The 16,104-nt window shown below is 37.8% G+C and overlaps 1 protein-coding gene across 1 annotated transcript; it reads left to right on the forward strand.

Annotated features, from left to right (window-relative positions):
* The first annotated feature begins 13,492 nt into the window (after positions 1-13,492).
* On the forward strand, positions 13,493-15,502 carry LOC139706117 (MAP/microtubule affinity-regulating kinase 3-like). The gene is given in 1 exon segment (XM_071613803.1): positions 13,493-15,502. A coding segment is annotated over 1 exon segment (2,010 nt).
* Positions 15,503-16,104: the final 602 nt, after the last annotated feature.

Genomic DNA, 16,104 nt, shown 5'->3' on the forward strand with positions numbered 1-16,104 from the left:
CATTTTAATATATAATGCTGTATGTATAGTGTAAATAAAGCTTTATGTTTTATAGAGTGTTGTGTTAGTCAACCTTTCACCGCTGTGAACAAAATACCTGACAACAACTTAGAGGAAGAAAAGCCATTTAGGTTCATGGTTTAAGAAGTTCAGTCCATATTAAGCCAACTCCATTGCTTCAGGCCCAAGATCAAGCAGAATATCATGATGAAAGGGTGTGGTAGAGGAGTGTCACTCAACTCATGGCAGCCAGAATGCAGAAGGGAGGAGGAGAAGAGGGTCACAGGAAGAATGAATTCTTCCAGGACACACTCCCTGGGACCCACCTCCTCCAACTATGTCCCACATACCTATAGTTACTATATAGTTAGTCTATTCAGACTAGGATGGACTGGTTAGAGTACAGCTTTCATAATCTAATCACTTCACCTCTGAATACTTTTGCATTAACACAGGAGCTTTTGGAAGACATCTAATACCCAAAATGTCACATTCCACCCCTCAATCTCCAAATCTCATGTCCCTCCAACAGTGCAAAAGCATTTAACTCATTTTCAAGAGTCCCCATTGTCTTCAACATTCTAGCCTAGCCCAAAATTCCAAGTTCAAAGTCTCTTTGTGATTCAAGGCAAACCCTGGCTGTGAACAACTGTAAAGATCCAAAGCAAGTTTCATATATCCAATATACAGTGGCACAGAGTAAATATTCCCATTTCAAAAGGGAGAAATAGGGCATAAAAGAAGGGATAAGATCAAATACGGCCAAAACCCAGTTAAGCAAATAGGTCTTATAACTCCACATAGAGCATCTAGGATACCTGGTGGCAATATGTGGTCTCCAAAATGCTTGGGCCATTCTGGTTGCAGTGCTTTTGATCTCTCTCTCTTAGCCTGATTCTGTCTGCAGCCAATAGCTTTTCTTGGCAGACAGTCCATGTTACCTTTGAGTTTTTGACATCTGCATTGGGTCGATCAAAGTGTATTACCTGCATGGAGTAGCTATAACTTGGGACGAAACTGGTATAATAAAACAGGAGTTAGATACATGTTTCAGAAGGCAGGGCTTCCAGCCAGCAGCAAAACTATGAACAAGAAGCAAAGACAAGATTTTGCCTTGTGAGAAAAACAGCAAGGACATCAAAATGATGTGAGTGCAGGAGGTGTGTTGAGGAAGATAGAAAAAAAAGACTATATAGAAGGAATAGGGCAAAAGTATGGAAAACCTTGAGGGTCAAAAAAAAAAAAGCAATTTGGACTTCAGATATGGTCAGCATGCATTGCTGACTAGGCATAATAGGCTGATCAAACACTATTGTAGAATTTAACCTGGTAAGGCTTTATGAGGAATTTAAGCACTTCACAAAGACCAAATATTTGATAAATGTTTTTTTAACTGGTTGAGGGAGGCCAAATCTTGGTACAGTGATTATCTGAGGATATAACTAAGGAACCTTCTAGGTTTGCCTTTTGTTCCAAAAGGAACAGTGTAAATCCCAAGTTCATCAATTGTTTGTTTTCTCAAAATGGTTCCAATAAATTTTTATGACCAGGGAATTATTCATTATCTTCTTAGCCCTTGACTTCTCAACAGGGCTAAGAAGATACAAGTGATGAGGAAGTAAATACTGGTGAAGCCTCCAGCCAGTGGTAAAAATGTGTCAATATTTTTTAGCACAGGATATCCCAGCCCCAGATATCTGCAGCGTTAGGTTTGAGCACTGGAATTTTATTTATTCCTCTTTCTAGATTATGTGGACTGTTCAAACTTGATTGTTGAAAGCAAATACAACTAATAGTATGATTTTCTGAGACACACATTAATAAACCAAAATAGAATTAAGTGGCAATATAAAGATTTGCACAACTGAAATCAAGCCAAATTTCTGAAGAAGTCTTTATAGTGTCCCAGTGTGGCCATTTCTGCAAACAAGACCCAGACAAAACAACCTCTAGAATCTTATTGATTAGGTGGCAATCTGACCAACACCCCTTAAGGAAAGACTTCCCATGATTTTTTTAAATAAAAGCATGATTTGTACTGCTGCTTTCACATTCCTATCACCCAAAATGCCCCTGGCAGATACTGCAGCAGAGAGCAATGAGTAGGTCCCCAAATCCTCTATCAGCAGGAGACACTGGGAAGAGTCTGAGATTGATGGACTCTGTGCCTTTGACAACACCAGGAACCAAGAGACCTGAAACCCATGGGATGGGTGTAGTCAGCAACAACCTGTCACCCAGTCAAACACAACAAGTCTCAAGCAGGCAAGGAGCAAGCAGCTGGATGAGGAAGGTATTTGAGGGGAGGGAAGAAAAGAGGGAGGATGCAACATTAAGTTTTGAAATGGATCAAGAATGTCCAATTTATAGTTAACAGTTGGTTTGGGCCTTTCACGTGAGCAATATAAGTTTCGGTGGCTTCTGGGGAAGATTTGCTTTCCTAGAACCATGGGCAAGTGTGTCTGAGCACAGGGAGAAGAAAGGCCTCCTGCATCTCTGGCTCAGGCCAGGTGGGTAAGCGTGGCTGTAAGTCATAGCACCACAGGAAGTGAGTCTGTGATTGAGTGTCTCTGTGAGTTTGATAGCATGAGAAACAGAGAGACCTGAAACCACAACGACAGATACAGGCAGTGAAAATAAACAAAATAAGGAAAGAATTCAAGAGGCATTGTGAAAAGAAAAAGGGAAATATCATGTTAGACAAACAGTGTTGAGAAAGGACATATCCATGAAGTCAGATTCATGATCAAGCACAGCTTTGAATGTCTGCTGTGCTCTCACACCAGCAAGAAACCTGAGGAAGGATCATGTTTGTGAGTGTGTCATAGAATCCACAGGCTGGCCCAGATCTCAAGAGATGTAAGTTGCTAAGTGTTAGCTATTTTTATTCAAATGACTTCGGGAAAATTCCAAATGCCATCTCAAAAACCTATTCTTCTTTAGAGAGCCAGTAACTGTCCTTTCTCTTGTTTCAGGCCAAATATGAAGTGCAAAACACATCATGCTCTTCTTGAGTGAGCACTGTGGGGAAATGATTATAGCTATGACAAAACATCTGCCAAAAGCATTTTGGAACATGTAAAATTCGCTACAAGTATTATTATCATCATTACTATCCTTGGTGCTTGGTGATAAAATAAAATATCCTGATTTCTTTCAAAGAGGTCAAAAGAGAAAAACCTACTTCAAGCATTATGCACACCTGAGACCTCTGAGAAACAGAAATAAAAGAGGAAACTTGTATCATCATGCAGGAAGGAAAGGGGACAGCACTTCTCTCTTCTTAACCAAGGATTTGGATCAGAGGGACCATCTGGGTCAGTTTCACAAACAGGTTGAACCCCAAACAATAGCCTTGAGTAAAAATTACAGTGCACAAATGTTGCCCCTAATCTCCACCCACTGTGTACCCGGAGTTCAGGGCAGCAGATAAACTCTCCCTGGGATGGGCAGAAACAAAGAATGAACTAAATGCCTTCATCAGAGGACTATAACGATGAAATGTAAAAAATAAGAATGCATGCCTACTTGTTTTATTCCAAGGGATGAAGTACTCAGAATGCTTGCTTTTCAAATGAACCCAGGACCCTGTTCATAGAGCACTTGAGTTCCTAGACAAATTAGTTCCTGAAACAATTTTACTGTTTACTCAAATTCAATTCATTTCTAACTTTACATTCCCCTAAGTGACAATTGAAAATATAACAGGTGTGTGAGGAAGGTTGTTCATAAATGGTATAGTAGAGAAGAAAAGTGAGAAACTGAAGTGATAGAATACTGAGATACATGCAGCATCTATGTGGCAGGTACCAAAAATTCATTGAAGGTCTTAGCTTCCTCTCTTCTAGTTAAGGTTTCCTAAGGACATAAGAGAATTAGAATTTTGAACTCTGTGGAAGAATATACAGATAGTTGTTTTTTTTCAGCAGAGGAGATAAATTGAGTCCTTTGAATTTACAGAGCACCATGAACTCTTAGACAGAGATGCAGAACAGAGAGTACAGCATAAAGGAGTCCCTTGCTACTTATTGGTTGTGTCTGAGTCGGTGTTTTGGCTTTCTCATAATAATGCTGGCATTTACCAACCTCCAGAATGTAGAAAAGCAATATATCTGGGAACTTTCTTTGGAATAAAAATGAAATTAGAACAACTACAACATGATCAGTAATTAGCATGTGCTATACTTTTTTAGACAGACAACACACATCCTCTTAATTCACAGTTTATTTTCTTATTTTATTAATTTTAGTTAGGCGTCATATTGGAGTTCATTTTGACACATTATATACACATAGGATAAAATTTGCTCCAATTCATTCCCCCGTACTTCCGTTTTCCCTCTTCTCCTTCCTCCCCCTTTCTTTTTTTCTACTTTACTGATTTTTTTTTTCTTTTGTCCCCTGCCCCTCATGTTGATGTGGCTTCCACATGAGATAAAACATTCAACCTTTGACTCTCTGGGACTGGTTTATTTCATTCTTTTTCTTTTTTTCAGTTCCATCCACTTGCCAGCAAATGCTATAATTTCATTCTTCTGTATGGCTGAATAAAGCTCCATTGTGTATATATACTACGTTTTCTTAGTCCATTCCTTTGTGGCTAGGCACCTAGGCTGGTTGCATAGCTCGGCTATTGTGAATTGTGCTGCTATAAACTTTGATATATTTGTGTTACTATAATATTTATTTTTTATAAAAACTATGGTTTTTTTTTTTCCATTGGGAAAATACCAAGGAGTGGGATAGCTGGGTTATATGGTGGTTCTATTCTTAGTTTTTCGAAAAATGTCCATATTGCTTTCCAGATGGTTATACCAATTTGCAGTCCCACTGACAATGTTCAGGTGTACATTTTTCACCAACCTTTATTATTTGTATTCTTGACAAATGCCATTCTGACTGATGAAATCTCAATGTAGTTTTGATCTGTGCATTCCTGAGGGATAAAGATGTTGAATACTTTTTTTCATATATTCATTGGCTATTTGTGTTTCTTCTTTTAAGAAGTGTCTTTTTGTTTAGTTGTTTTATCCATTTGTTCATTGTGTTTTCTTTTTGTTTTGGTATTAAGTTGTTGTTTTTCTTTATACATTCTAAACATTAATCCCCTGAGGAACTGGTGGCAATGATCTCCCACTCTGTAAATCTCTCTTTATGCTCTTGTTTCCTTTGTTTCTTCAGAGCTTTTTAATTTGACAGCAGTTTATTTTCAAAGTTACTCTGGGAGATAGCTGTTAGTATTCCCATGTTATTCATGATGAAATTAATATATAAGATCTTGTCAAGATCTCAGGTGAAAGGATTTAAATCAGAATCCTTCTCACTCAAAAACTATAATTATATTCCATTGTCTAAAAACAAACAGTTCAAGAATTGAAATCAATAAAACCTCAGCAAACAGAGAAATGAAACTCGTATTTGTTGGTTTGCTAAGTGATTCTATTTTTAATTAAAATTGCTAATTTTTGATTTTTGAAATTTTTGGTACTTGTCCAAATGACCGCTGTACTCATTTCAAAGTCTAGGAACATTAAAAATTAATGTGTTTAGGTGAGTCACTGTGTTCAAAAAGAAAGCTGTCATTATTTTGTCCTTTTTGCCAAAATAGTCCTCCTGGGGGACCATTCTTAATAACAGATTCTCCTGTAGAATGAGTGCAACTTTAAGAAACGCATGTGGAGCATAGAGGTACAAAGCTGATTCACTTTACTCCAAACCTAAGAAAGGATTATCTTGCCTGAAGCCCACATCTGTGGGATCTTCTATAATTGCAAAGGATAGATGAATCTGTCCAAATGGGTAGCCTCTTTTCTGAGTTTCTGACTCAATTGCCCCATGAAAATGTTATACCCACTTTTATGATCACTAAGGAATACTTACTGGTTGATATCTCTCCAGAAGTGCCAAATTGTAATTTTAAAAGCTGACAAGGGAAGACAAAATTCAATGTTGCTGACATATATACAATGAGAGGGAAATATGAAGAGAACTTCATGTTATAAAAGACAAATATGTTAATTTCAGAAAATGCACTCAAGTGCAAAATAGAAAATGACTCATCAAAAAATCTATTTTTGCTCTATTTTCTTGCTACTTTCCAAAGACTTACTTTGATCCAATTCATTAAAGTCTTTATTTTTTAATATACATATTAATTAAAATTAAATAATGTTTTAAGTTATAATTATAAAATATATATCCTGAATATATCTATTATCACTTGATGTTTAAGTAATATTCTATTATTTAATCATGAAATGTTAGATGTTAGTGACATATATCATGTTTGTTAACTCAGTCATTCCTTTTGAATACAGAGATAATAAACATTTTTGTATAAGTCTTTTAATACATCACTATTATTTTCCAAGAACAGCTTCTGAAACTCATATATTGAAATGAATGGGTCAAAGTGGTATGTAATTTAAGTAATTCTTGATACATATTGATGAAATACGTTTCTGAAAAGTTGCACCATGTTATTTATATTTGTAAATTGCCATTTCTTTTCCCTCTCATAAAATCATCAGCCTTTGAATACTAAGCTTTTTCCTAAGAAATAAAATAGTTCTATAACATATTAATTTCTATTTAGACTACTCATTTAATTGGCTTTATGGAAAGAGTCTCAGAAATGTTTGCCATAACTTAACTTGAAAGCAAGTTGTCTTCATGAAATATTTTCGAGCACAGAGTTGACTGCAGTGTAGGTATACAATAAATATTTGTCAAACGCAATGAATAATCATCTTATTCCATAGAACCTGAATTTAAATTGCCAGCCAATGTGTGTTTTATAAATAACATTAAGCTGTATATGCATTTCATTAGCTTATCAACTACCCCATGAAGCAAACTAAGGTTCATTCAAAGTTCCAGGAATGGCTTGAACTCATAACTAGGTAATGATGACATTGAACCTGAACTCCCAGATGTTTCAAAGGGTTTCTTCTAAGCCATAGCAAAGAGTAACAGCTCGGGATTGGAGGGTGGGGGGAGTTATATATGCCACAAATGCTCAGTGCACCACACCAATACAGTAAAATCTCAGCAACCGGAGTACACTGTGATTTTAGAAAGCAGCCATAGATAATAACTCATATGCTTCATACAGTGTGATACTTTCTTTCAAAAATAAAAATAACAAGCTTATATTTTATTTTTTATACTACAAAGGAATATTAAACTTAGATTTGATCCTCAATTCTTCATGGAAATAGCAAAGGTTTTTGTCATGTCAGTAAAACAATAAAAATAACAGTTATCATCTGGTGAGGACTTGTGGTGAACCAAGTAATAAATACTATGCCACTAAAACCTGCCAACCACCATACAAATATTTTCTCATTCTTACATGGAAAAATAAATTATTAATCCTGTGTTATGCATCAGTTCTCATAATCTAGGTGTACCAAAATCACCTGGAGTGCTTGTTGGAAAATAGATTTCTAGATTCTGCCATGAGTTTCTGAGGATTAGAAAGTCTGAGATTCAGCCTGAGACTATGCATGACTCACAAGTTCCCTGGTGATGCTGCTGGTGCAGAGATCTCACCTTGAGTCTTACTGCCTTCATCCCCATAAATGACAGGGGTTGGAACTGAACCTCAGTTTGCCTGACTTCAAATATTATAGTATTTGCATTACCCCATGTAGATGATAATGTAGTCTTTGAATTAAAGTGTTCTGAATCCTAAGTCAGCTAAAACTCAAAAACTAGCATATAAATTAATAAAAGGGTTAAGAAATTAATGTTAGAATTATAAGAAATGGGGGCTTAAACTGAATCAATCATCTTTCAATGAGAATTAGATTAATCATCACTTGCTCACTTTGATTCTCCTATTTCACAGAACAATATTTTAAAGCTGAACATGATCTTAGATCTCATTTGGTTGAACTCTTTCAATGTGTACATGATTAAGTTGATGCCCAGAAAGGGTAAGCTCTTAAGATGCCTTAATGATTCCTCCACCCACACATCAAGAAAGCTGGACATCTCCCTTCCTCCATTTATAGCATCTTCCACTTCCTCCTCCATGCAATGATTGCCTCTTACCTTGCAATCAATGCATCAATAGCTTTCCTGTCATTGGCATTATTGCTCATAATTTATCTTTTTGCCATACATTTCTCTCTCTTTTTCTGGTCTAAAACCACCTAAAGTAAGTATTATATTTGTATAACCTTTGTACCACTTAAAAAGATGTTTGTGGTATTGGATGGAATTTCATTTGACTCTTCTTTCTTTACCACTGTACCCATTCCCCCACTATGCTTTCTTTACTCCTGAAAAAATTATCATTAACAAATACTTTTCCCCCTTTTATTATGTTATTTAAAGGATAATTACTATACAGATATTTCTTCTCTGTAATAAAGGATCAAAGATATTTTAAATATGTTAAGTATACATATGTCAGGGTAGATACATACATACATTTCACTAAGTTGTCTTGAATATATCCACCACCCATTTTTTTAGAGAATTACAACCCTGTCTATTTGCCACAGAAGAGACAAAAATTATTTTCAGAAAGAATAATGGCATAAAAGACTAAATATATAACCTGAAATTCTTATAATAATCATATTTTGCTCCTTCAGTCCAATTCAAAAGAAATGAGACTTTTAGATCACATAGACTAGACAACAGGACTTCACCCAACTACTGAAGTGAAATCAGCAGGGGGAAAAAAACAGCACTGCATATGCTTCTGTGTGAATTAATACAAAAGCTAATATTAAAGCAGAGTGGGAAAAGCAGAGGAGGGGTTGAATCACAGGCCTCTGACATTGCTGACATCTCCTTTTGTATAATGTAGGGTCATAAAATAGTCCAAACCCCTTTCTCAACAATGTTCAGACCTAAAAAGCCTTTATAAGTCACATGTGTGACACTTTCCTGGCATTGGTATTGAAAGCTACAACACTCTTCCCACAGAGATGTGTTATGCTTCTATAATAATAGCGATAATAGCAGCAACTCTTTAATGGGGTGCTCCTCACATAGCAAACACTTTGCATTTCTAGACCAGACTCTGAAAATAACCCTGAAAAGTTGGCGTAAACATATCCATACACTGACCTATTTGAGGTCATAAAATTAGGATGTGAGTCTGGACTCTTTGATACCAAATCATGCTATTAATTTGGATAGTTAAGTGTTCTTTTAGAATTACAAATAAACATATATATTTCAAGGGAATGTGATATATATTTTTAATAATGGTATTTTTAAGAAATTACTATACTGAAGACAGATGAAGACATACCATATTTTCTATTCAGTAGAAAACTAAATAGGAGCATATCTGAGTTTGGGTGAATAGCATAAAAGTAAATATAATAAATGGATTTATTTTCTTAGTGCATTCCACAAAAGACAGGTGCTATTCTAAGAGGTTAAAAATTTTTAAAAAGCTGATGTTTTTAGCACTGAGATGCCTCCCTGCTCCCTTGCAAGCCCCAGCTTTCCAAAGCAAAATTTAACTGAATAAATTTGAAATCTTCATTTCAAATGGTTTTTGACCCTTTTTATTTAAATATTGAAATGTTCTAGAGATATTACCTCTTTGGTGACCAAAGTCTATCTCTTGGTTTATTCTTTTCACCCCAAAAGTCTTTTGTAAAAATCCTTCTTGATTTAGATATATTACATTTTTTTCTAGATTCTTCACATTTGTAATAAGCAAATGAGAAAAAAAAATCTTTAAGTGGGAGCTGACATCAGCTAAGTTGGTGGCTTAGAGCTCAGTAAGTAAGCTGAGTTCTATACTGCAGTGTTGGGGGTTGTAGCTCATTGGTAGAGCTTGCCTAGCATGTATGATGCTCTGGGTTCAATTCCAAGCATTGAAAAAAAAAAAACACAAAAACCCTCCCACGTCCATGGTTGTATTCATCCCTCCAGCTACAATGAGAGAGAAAACTACTTACAATGTTGGTATTTGTGTCAGGTGAGGATGGTTGTATGAAACCATAGAGGAGCCAGTCATAGGAGCTCACACCTGTAATCCCAGCAGCTGGGGAGGCTGAGGCAGGAAGATTGAGAGTACAAAGGCAGCCTCAGCAACTTAAGTAGTGAGACCTTAAGCAATTTAAGGAGACCTGTCTCTAAATAAAATGTAAAAAAGGGCTGGGGATGTGGCTCAGTTGTAAAGTGTTCCAGGGTTCAATCCCCAATACCAAAGAAAGGAGAGAGGGGGTGGGGAGGGAGGAGAAGAGAACAGGAGGGGATGGAAGAGGAGGGGAAAGAAAGGAAGAAAGCAAGAAAATAGAAGCAAAGAGAAAAAAGAGAAATAAAATCATAGAGGACAATAATTAATCCCAAAGCATTGTCTTCCACAGGTCCCAGAAAGAACAACAACATGGAAGGATCTGTCTGGCTTTGAAGCCAGAAGGAATAGGCCCAGTTGCTCTAAAGAATAAACCTTAACAGACACAAGATATTATCTTTATAGATAAGAGCAGATTAATGTTTTAGGAAACCTATGTTACTTTAAGCCATAGAGAATCAAACTTCTGTTAATATCAGTACATTAATATTTCACATTAGGAAAAAGCCTAATGTTAATCATGTATATCTGTCTTAGTTACACAAATTTTTTGAAATTTACTCTCCACAAACCTTCTGCAATTTAGACATTTTACAACTTTACTTTACCACACAAAAGCCTTATCTTCTTGTATCTCTTTCCCAGCTCTTGATCCTTTTCCTAATTCACACTCTAAAACAACCCTTATGAAACTTCATAAGGGTTGTTTTAGAGTGCATAAGGGTTGTTTTACAGTGTGAATTAGGAAAAGGTAGAAAGGTAAGAGGGCACTAACTTTCTCTGTTATGAAATCCTACTCCCACTATAACAGCATAATCCATTTAATCCATTATGAGGGCAGAGCTGCATCACCTGAATAAACTTACCTCTTAATACTATTACAATTACATTAAATTTCAACATGAGTTTAGAAAGAACATACAATCAACACATAGTAGCCTTTCTGAAATGAAACAAAGGAAGATTATAGTTTTATAACATCTAAATTTGGTACTAGTATAAAAAGAAACATAAACAGAAATAACATGTTAATATATTTTGCATGGTAAAAACATTTGATGAAGAGAGGCACTTTGAACAGAAGGGAGACCTATAAAAATACTTGGCTAAAATATTGACATATTCTTAAGTAAAAATTTGAATTTAGAATATTCTTTATTTATAATAATTTTCACTGAGTTTAACAGGTACATCAGAGTGTAAAGACATTGCTTCTTTGATTAAAAATATTATAGTATATGGAAAAAAGTCAACTGCGAATTTCAATATATGCAAATATTAATTATATAATTTAACTATGATCAAGATTTTAGAAAATGTATAGAAATTTTTAAGTGAGATCATGGTTTAAAAATATATTGTTCAGAAACATACTTGTGACATGATATTAGGGAACACATGAAGTTAAGGATCTGATTAAAGAACATGGGTGTATGCAAAGGACTATCATATGCTTCAAATAGTTTATGACTAATATAAGGATACATTGGTACATACAGACTTGTGGTATTTTCATTGTTATAAATTTTTTTTTTAATGAGTTTTTGACTAGAAACATTATAGTAAATAAAACCATTATTTATTTTAAATGGAACTATTGTTTTAGTAGAATCATAAGTTTTTAACAGTATCATTTGTATAGATATACTGAGAAAATAAAGCTAATTATCATCCCATATAAAATATTATAAAAATGCATAATTTTATTATTGAACATTTCTTGTGCCCTTTTTGTCCCATGCTCAAAATGTTTCAGTTTGAATATTATCTGGTCACACCATAAAACTCAGACAAAATAATTTAAGTTTGTCACTGGCTGTTTAATATCCATAAAACAAGAAATAAAAAGAAACAATCTATCAGATCAAATGAAAGCCCCTGATGGAAGGTACTTAAGATGAAAAATCTTATAATGACATTAAACAATTACCATTTATTGATATTGTTAAGATGAACATTAATTATTGAGAAAAGGTAAAATTATTCACAGTATCAGTCATTTAAATGGGGGAAAACATATAAAAGTTATGCTACAAATCTGGTGGTCTCATATGATACCGATCAAATGATTGTAAATAGGAATGAATTTTGAATTCTTTATATCATCTTGATATTGTGGAAAGCTCAGTCCTAGGTCCCCAATGCCAATCCAATAATGAGGACAACATTTTGAGAAAAAGGAAAGGCAAGATTTATTGCTTTGCCAGCAAAGGAGAAACACAGGACACTCCGATCCTAAATGCTGTGATACTTCACAAAATCAGAAAGAGGGGGCTTTTAAACAGGAAACTCAAAGGCTATATTGCAAATGATCCATGTCTGGAGTTGTAATTGTTAATTTGGGAGAGAGTTCTTTCTGAGATCTTCTGGTACCATCCCCAATGTGTGGATTACTTCCTTCCTTTGGTGGGTGTGAACTCAAGGAGAGATAAATGTGCCAGAAATGGGGAAAAAAGCTAATCCTATTCCCCCTGAAATTAGGGAGGAGCAATGAGAAACGAGAAAAAAACATATCTATTTGAAAAATGAGTTAAAAGGGGCAAAGCAGCAAGAGCTCTATTCAAAACATAAGGAGGACACAGTTAAATTGACACCAGTTGTGTGTAGCACTATTAGAATATAATGTGTGAAAGCATTCAATATGGACAAGACGACTTCTATTAAAAAGGAAATGCTGCAGCAATATGCATGTGCCCATTTATACACACATATTTTTCTGTAATTAATAATACAAAGCAATGTCAAACCATTTATTCCACAAGTAGTTGATGACTAAAAAGCATATTCCAGGCCCATTTATGAATATTTTGTATTTGTTCAAAAAATAACTTAATTTCCAAAAATCATACCGTAGGGTAAGATATAAAATTTCAGCAGATGGAGTACGGCTGCACTTGAAACTGTATCCGTGTTTATTGTGAGAATGACTCCTAAGTCTTAACTGGCCACATGTGTGACGCATTTTATTTTGTTTCTTTACTGATATTAAGAAGCCAACATGTTCAATTACTGAAGTAAATTAATAATCTCCTTGAAAGATACAGGTATTTGGCAGAAATGCAAGACAACTTTTACAAAGAAGAGAGGTGAAACTAGTATTTGCATATTGCGGCCCCTACAATGATTGAATAAAGGAGGTTTGAAGACTATTGAAAGACACTAGGGAAAAAAAGCAGATGAGCAATACACTAGAGCCTGGGTCCCTGACCTGTTACCAAAAACCACTCCTCATTTGCCTTTTGGCCTTTGATGTTCCCAGAGCGAGTTTTTGAACTGGGCACGATATTTGTTGGTAAAAGGCAGTTGTGGCTGTTTTTTCCCAAACCCATCTCCAACTCTCTCCTTGTTTTCCCCCAACCCCTGTCCTTGCCTAGCCCTAACCTATCCTAAACTTTCCAGGGACATCCAGACCCATCGATCATCAACTTGGGTCAAACCATGCACCCCTCGCATGGATCTAGACGGGCAGAAGACACCTCCCAGACCGGGCACTCTGGAGCACAGCGCCCAAAATCCACAGCTTCCTCTGCAGGTAAACCACCTCGCATTGGAGATTATACAGTAGCGAAAACCCTTGGCAAGGGGACCTTCGCCAAAGTCATGCTGGCCCGTCACGTCATCACAGGTAAAGAAGTGGCAATCAAGATCATCGATAAGAGACATCTGAAGCCACAAGTCCTCCGAAAGATGTACAGAGAGGTGAGAATCCTCAAGATGTTAGACCACCCACACATCCTGAAGCTCTATGAAGCTCTGGACTACGAAAAAGCACTCTGTTTGGTCCTGGAGTACGCCAGTGGAGGGGGAGTTTTGGACTATCTGGCCAACAAAGGAAGGCTGCAGGAAGAGGAGGCAAGATCTATATTCCGGCAGGTCGTGTCTGCAGTCCAATATTGTCACCAAAAGCAGGTCGTCCACCGAGACCTGAAGGCGGAAAATCTGTTATTAGACTCACAGATGAAGATCAAGGTAGCCGATTTTGGACTCAGCAACGAGTTTACACTTGGGCGTAAACTCGACACGTTTTGCCACAGTCCGCCCTACGCAGCTCCAGAGCTCTTCCAGTGCATAGAGTACGATGGTCCCGAAGTGGATGTGTGGAGTCTTGGCGTGGTTCTGTACACCCTAGTCACCGGGTCGCTTCCTTTTGTTGGGGACAATGTGAGAGAAATTAGAGACAGAGTGCTACAAGGTAGATACCGAATCCCTCTGTACATGTCAACAGAATGTGAAAATCTGCTGAAACGCTTGCTGGTGCTCAATCCAACTAAGCGCAGCACCCTGGCCGAAATTATGGGAGACAGGTGGATCAACAGAGGCCTTGATGTCCTCCAACCTCTTGTTGGTCCAGAGGTGGCCATCTCCCACAGAAACATCTCGTTGGCTAAGCTGCTGCCAAGCAGGGTCCTCAGAAAGAGCACCAGCTGGCCTCCTCACCGCAAAGTGCAGGGAAGCGTTTCCACTCAGAAGCAGACACAGTCCCTGGACCATGCTGGAACTGGGCCATATCCGACCAGCACTGCCGAGAGTCACCTCAGAGAACATCAAATGGCCTCCCAGAAATCCGGCGGCAGTGCTGTGGGAGGAAAGGGAATTTCTCCAGCCAGGCCCCTACCTGGGATCACCACCAGTCCCAAGGAGCTGGAGACTCCTGAATTCAAGAAAATGCCTGCTGCCTACAAGAGCAGCACACCATCTGGAGGGAGGACACTGTGGAGTAAGTACATTTGCCGCAAAACAACCAAAGCAGACACACGTTCAGTGAGCCGGAATGGTCAGAACAACAGCAACTTCCCTGCTCAGAGCCCTCCAGTGACTTCAACCCACAGTGTCCCAAGTACCTCCACCCGGGGCCGCATCTGCTTCCCCAGAGCCAGTGCCCTTCGTAGAATGTTCCACCGCCAGCCCCGGGAATCCCAAACTGCAACACACGAAGGTCCTCTTGCCTCACCCAGCTGCTTCCATCCAGCTGAAGCATTGCCCCAGACTCAAAGAAGAGGCACCACTGGTGTTTTTACTAAGTTAACATCTAAATTCACAAGAAGGCCTCCAACTGAGTCTGAGAAGACCCTGAGATATAAGGGTTCAAGTCAACATGTCTCTGCTGAGCAGAGAAAGGAGAACCAATAAGCAAAACCTCGCTCCCTGCACTTCACCTGGGGCATGAAAATCACTAGTGCCATGGATCCTAGTGACATCATGAGGGAAATCCGCAAGGTGCTAGATGCCAACAACTGCCAATATATGCACAAGACGCCCTTTCTGCTCTTTTGCATCTATGGAGATGGGTACACCGAGAAAGTGGTGCAGTGGGAGATGGAGGTATGTAAACTTCCCAGACTGTCTTTAAACGGGGTCCGCTTCAAGCCCATATCAGAGAAATCCAAGGCATTCAAAAATATTGCTTCCAAAATTGCCAGTGAGCTCAAACTGGAACCCAGTCATTAGGATGTAAATTAAGCAGCAACTTGAAGTGTTTTCCTCAACACTGATGGACATATAGAATAACATTTAGGCAATTGTTGGGAGCAGTGACTAAATTAGGGTTTTCTTTAATTGTCCCAGGAGGTGATGCCCCTCCTGGTAATTCTTGATGCAAGGCGCTGGTCAAGACTGCCCAGTTACTTGGGTGAAGACCTGTTCCACCTGTACCACCCAGGGAGCTATTCAGTTCTTGAACTTGTGGTTCAGGTGGCAGGGCTCGGCGGTGGAACGTTATGGGCACAAGCTGCCACTCATAATTGGACTGGTCTACATATGACCTTGGTTTTGATGGCTTTGCCCAAATTTTCTCACACACACAAAAAAACCTTTTAAGGATAAAACTTATATAACAAACGTGTTGAGCTGGCTCCTGACCATTGCACTCTACCAGAGTGTAATGGACACCAAGTTCCAGCTTTTTCACCCCTTGGATTTCTGACTTTTCTCATCCCCCATGGCCCCTCATCTGGTTTCCTCAATCAACCACCCTGCAGGTGGCAGCAGATGGGACCCAAACAGGCTATTACACTGTGGAGTGCAATGACCACAAGCCTTCTCAGTGTGAT

The sequence above is a fragment of the Marmota flaviventris genome, chromosome 6 (assembly GCF_047511675.1).
Source record: "Marmota flaviventris isolate mMarFla1 chromosome 6, mMarFla1.hap1, whole genome shotgun sequence".
NCBI lineage: Eukaryota > Metazoa > Chordata > Mammalia > Rodentia > Sciuridae > Marmota > Marmota flaviventris.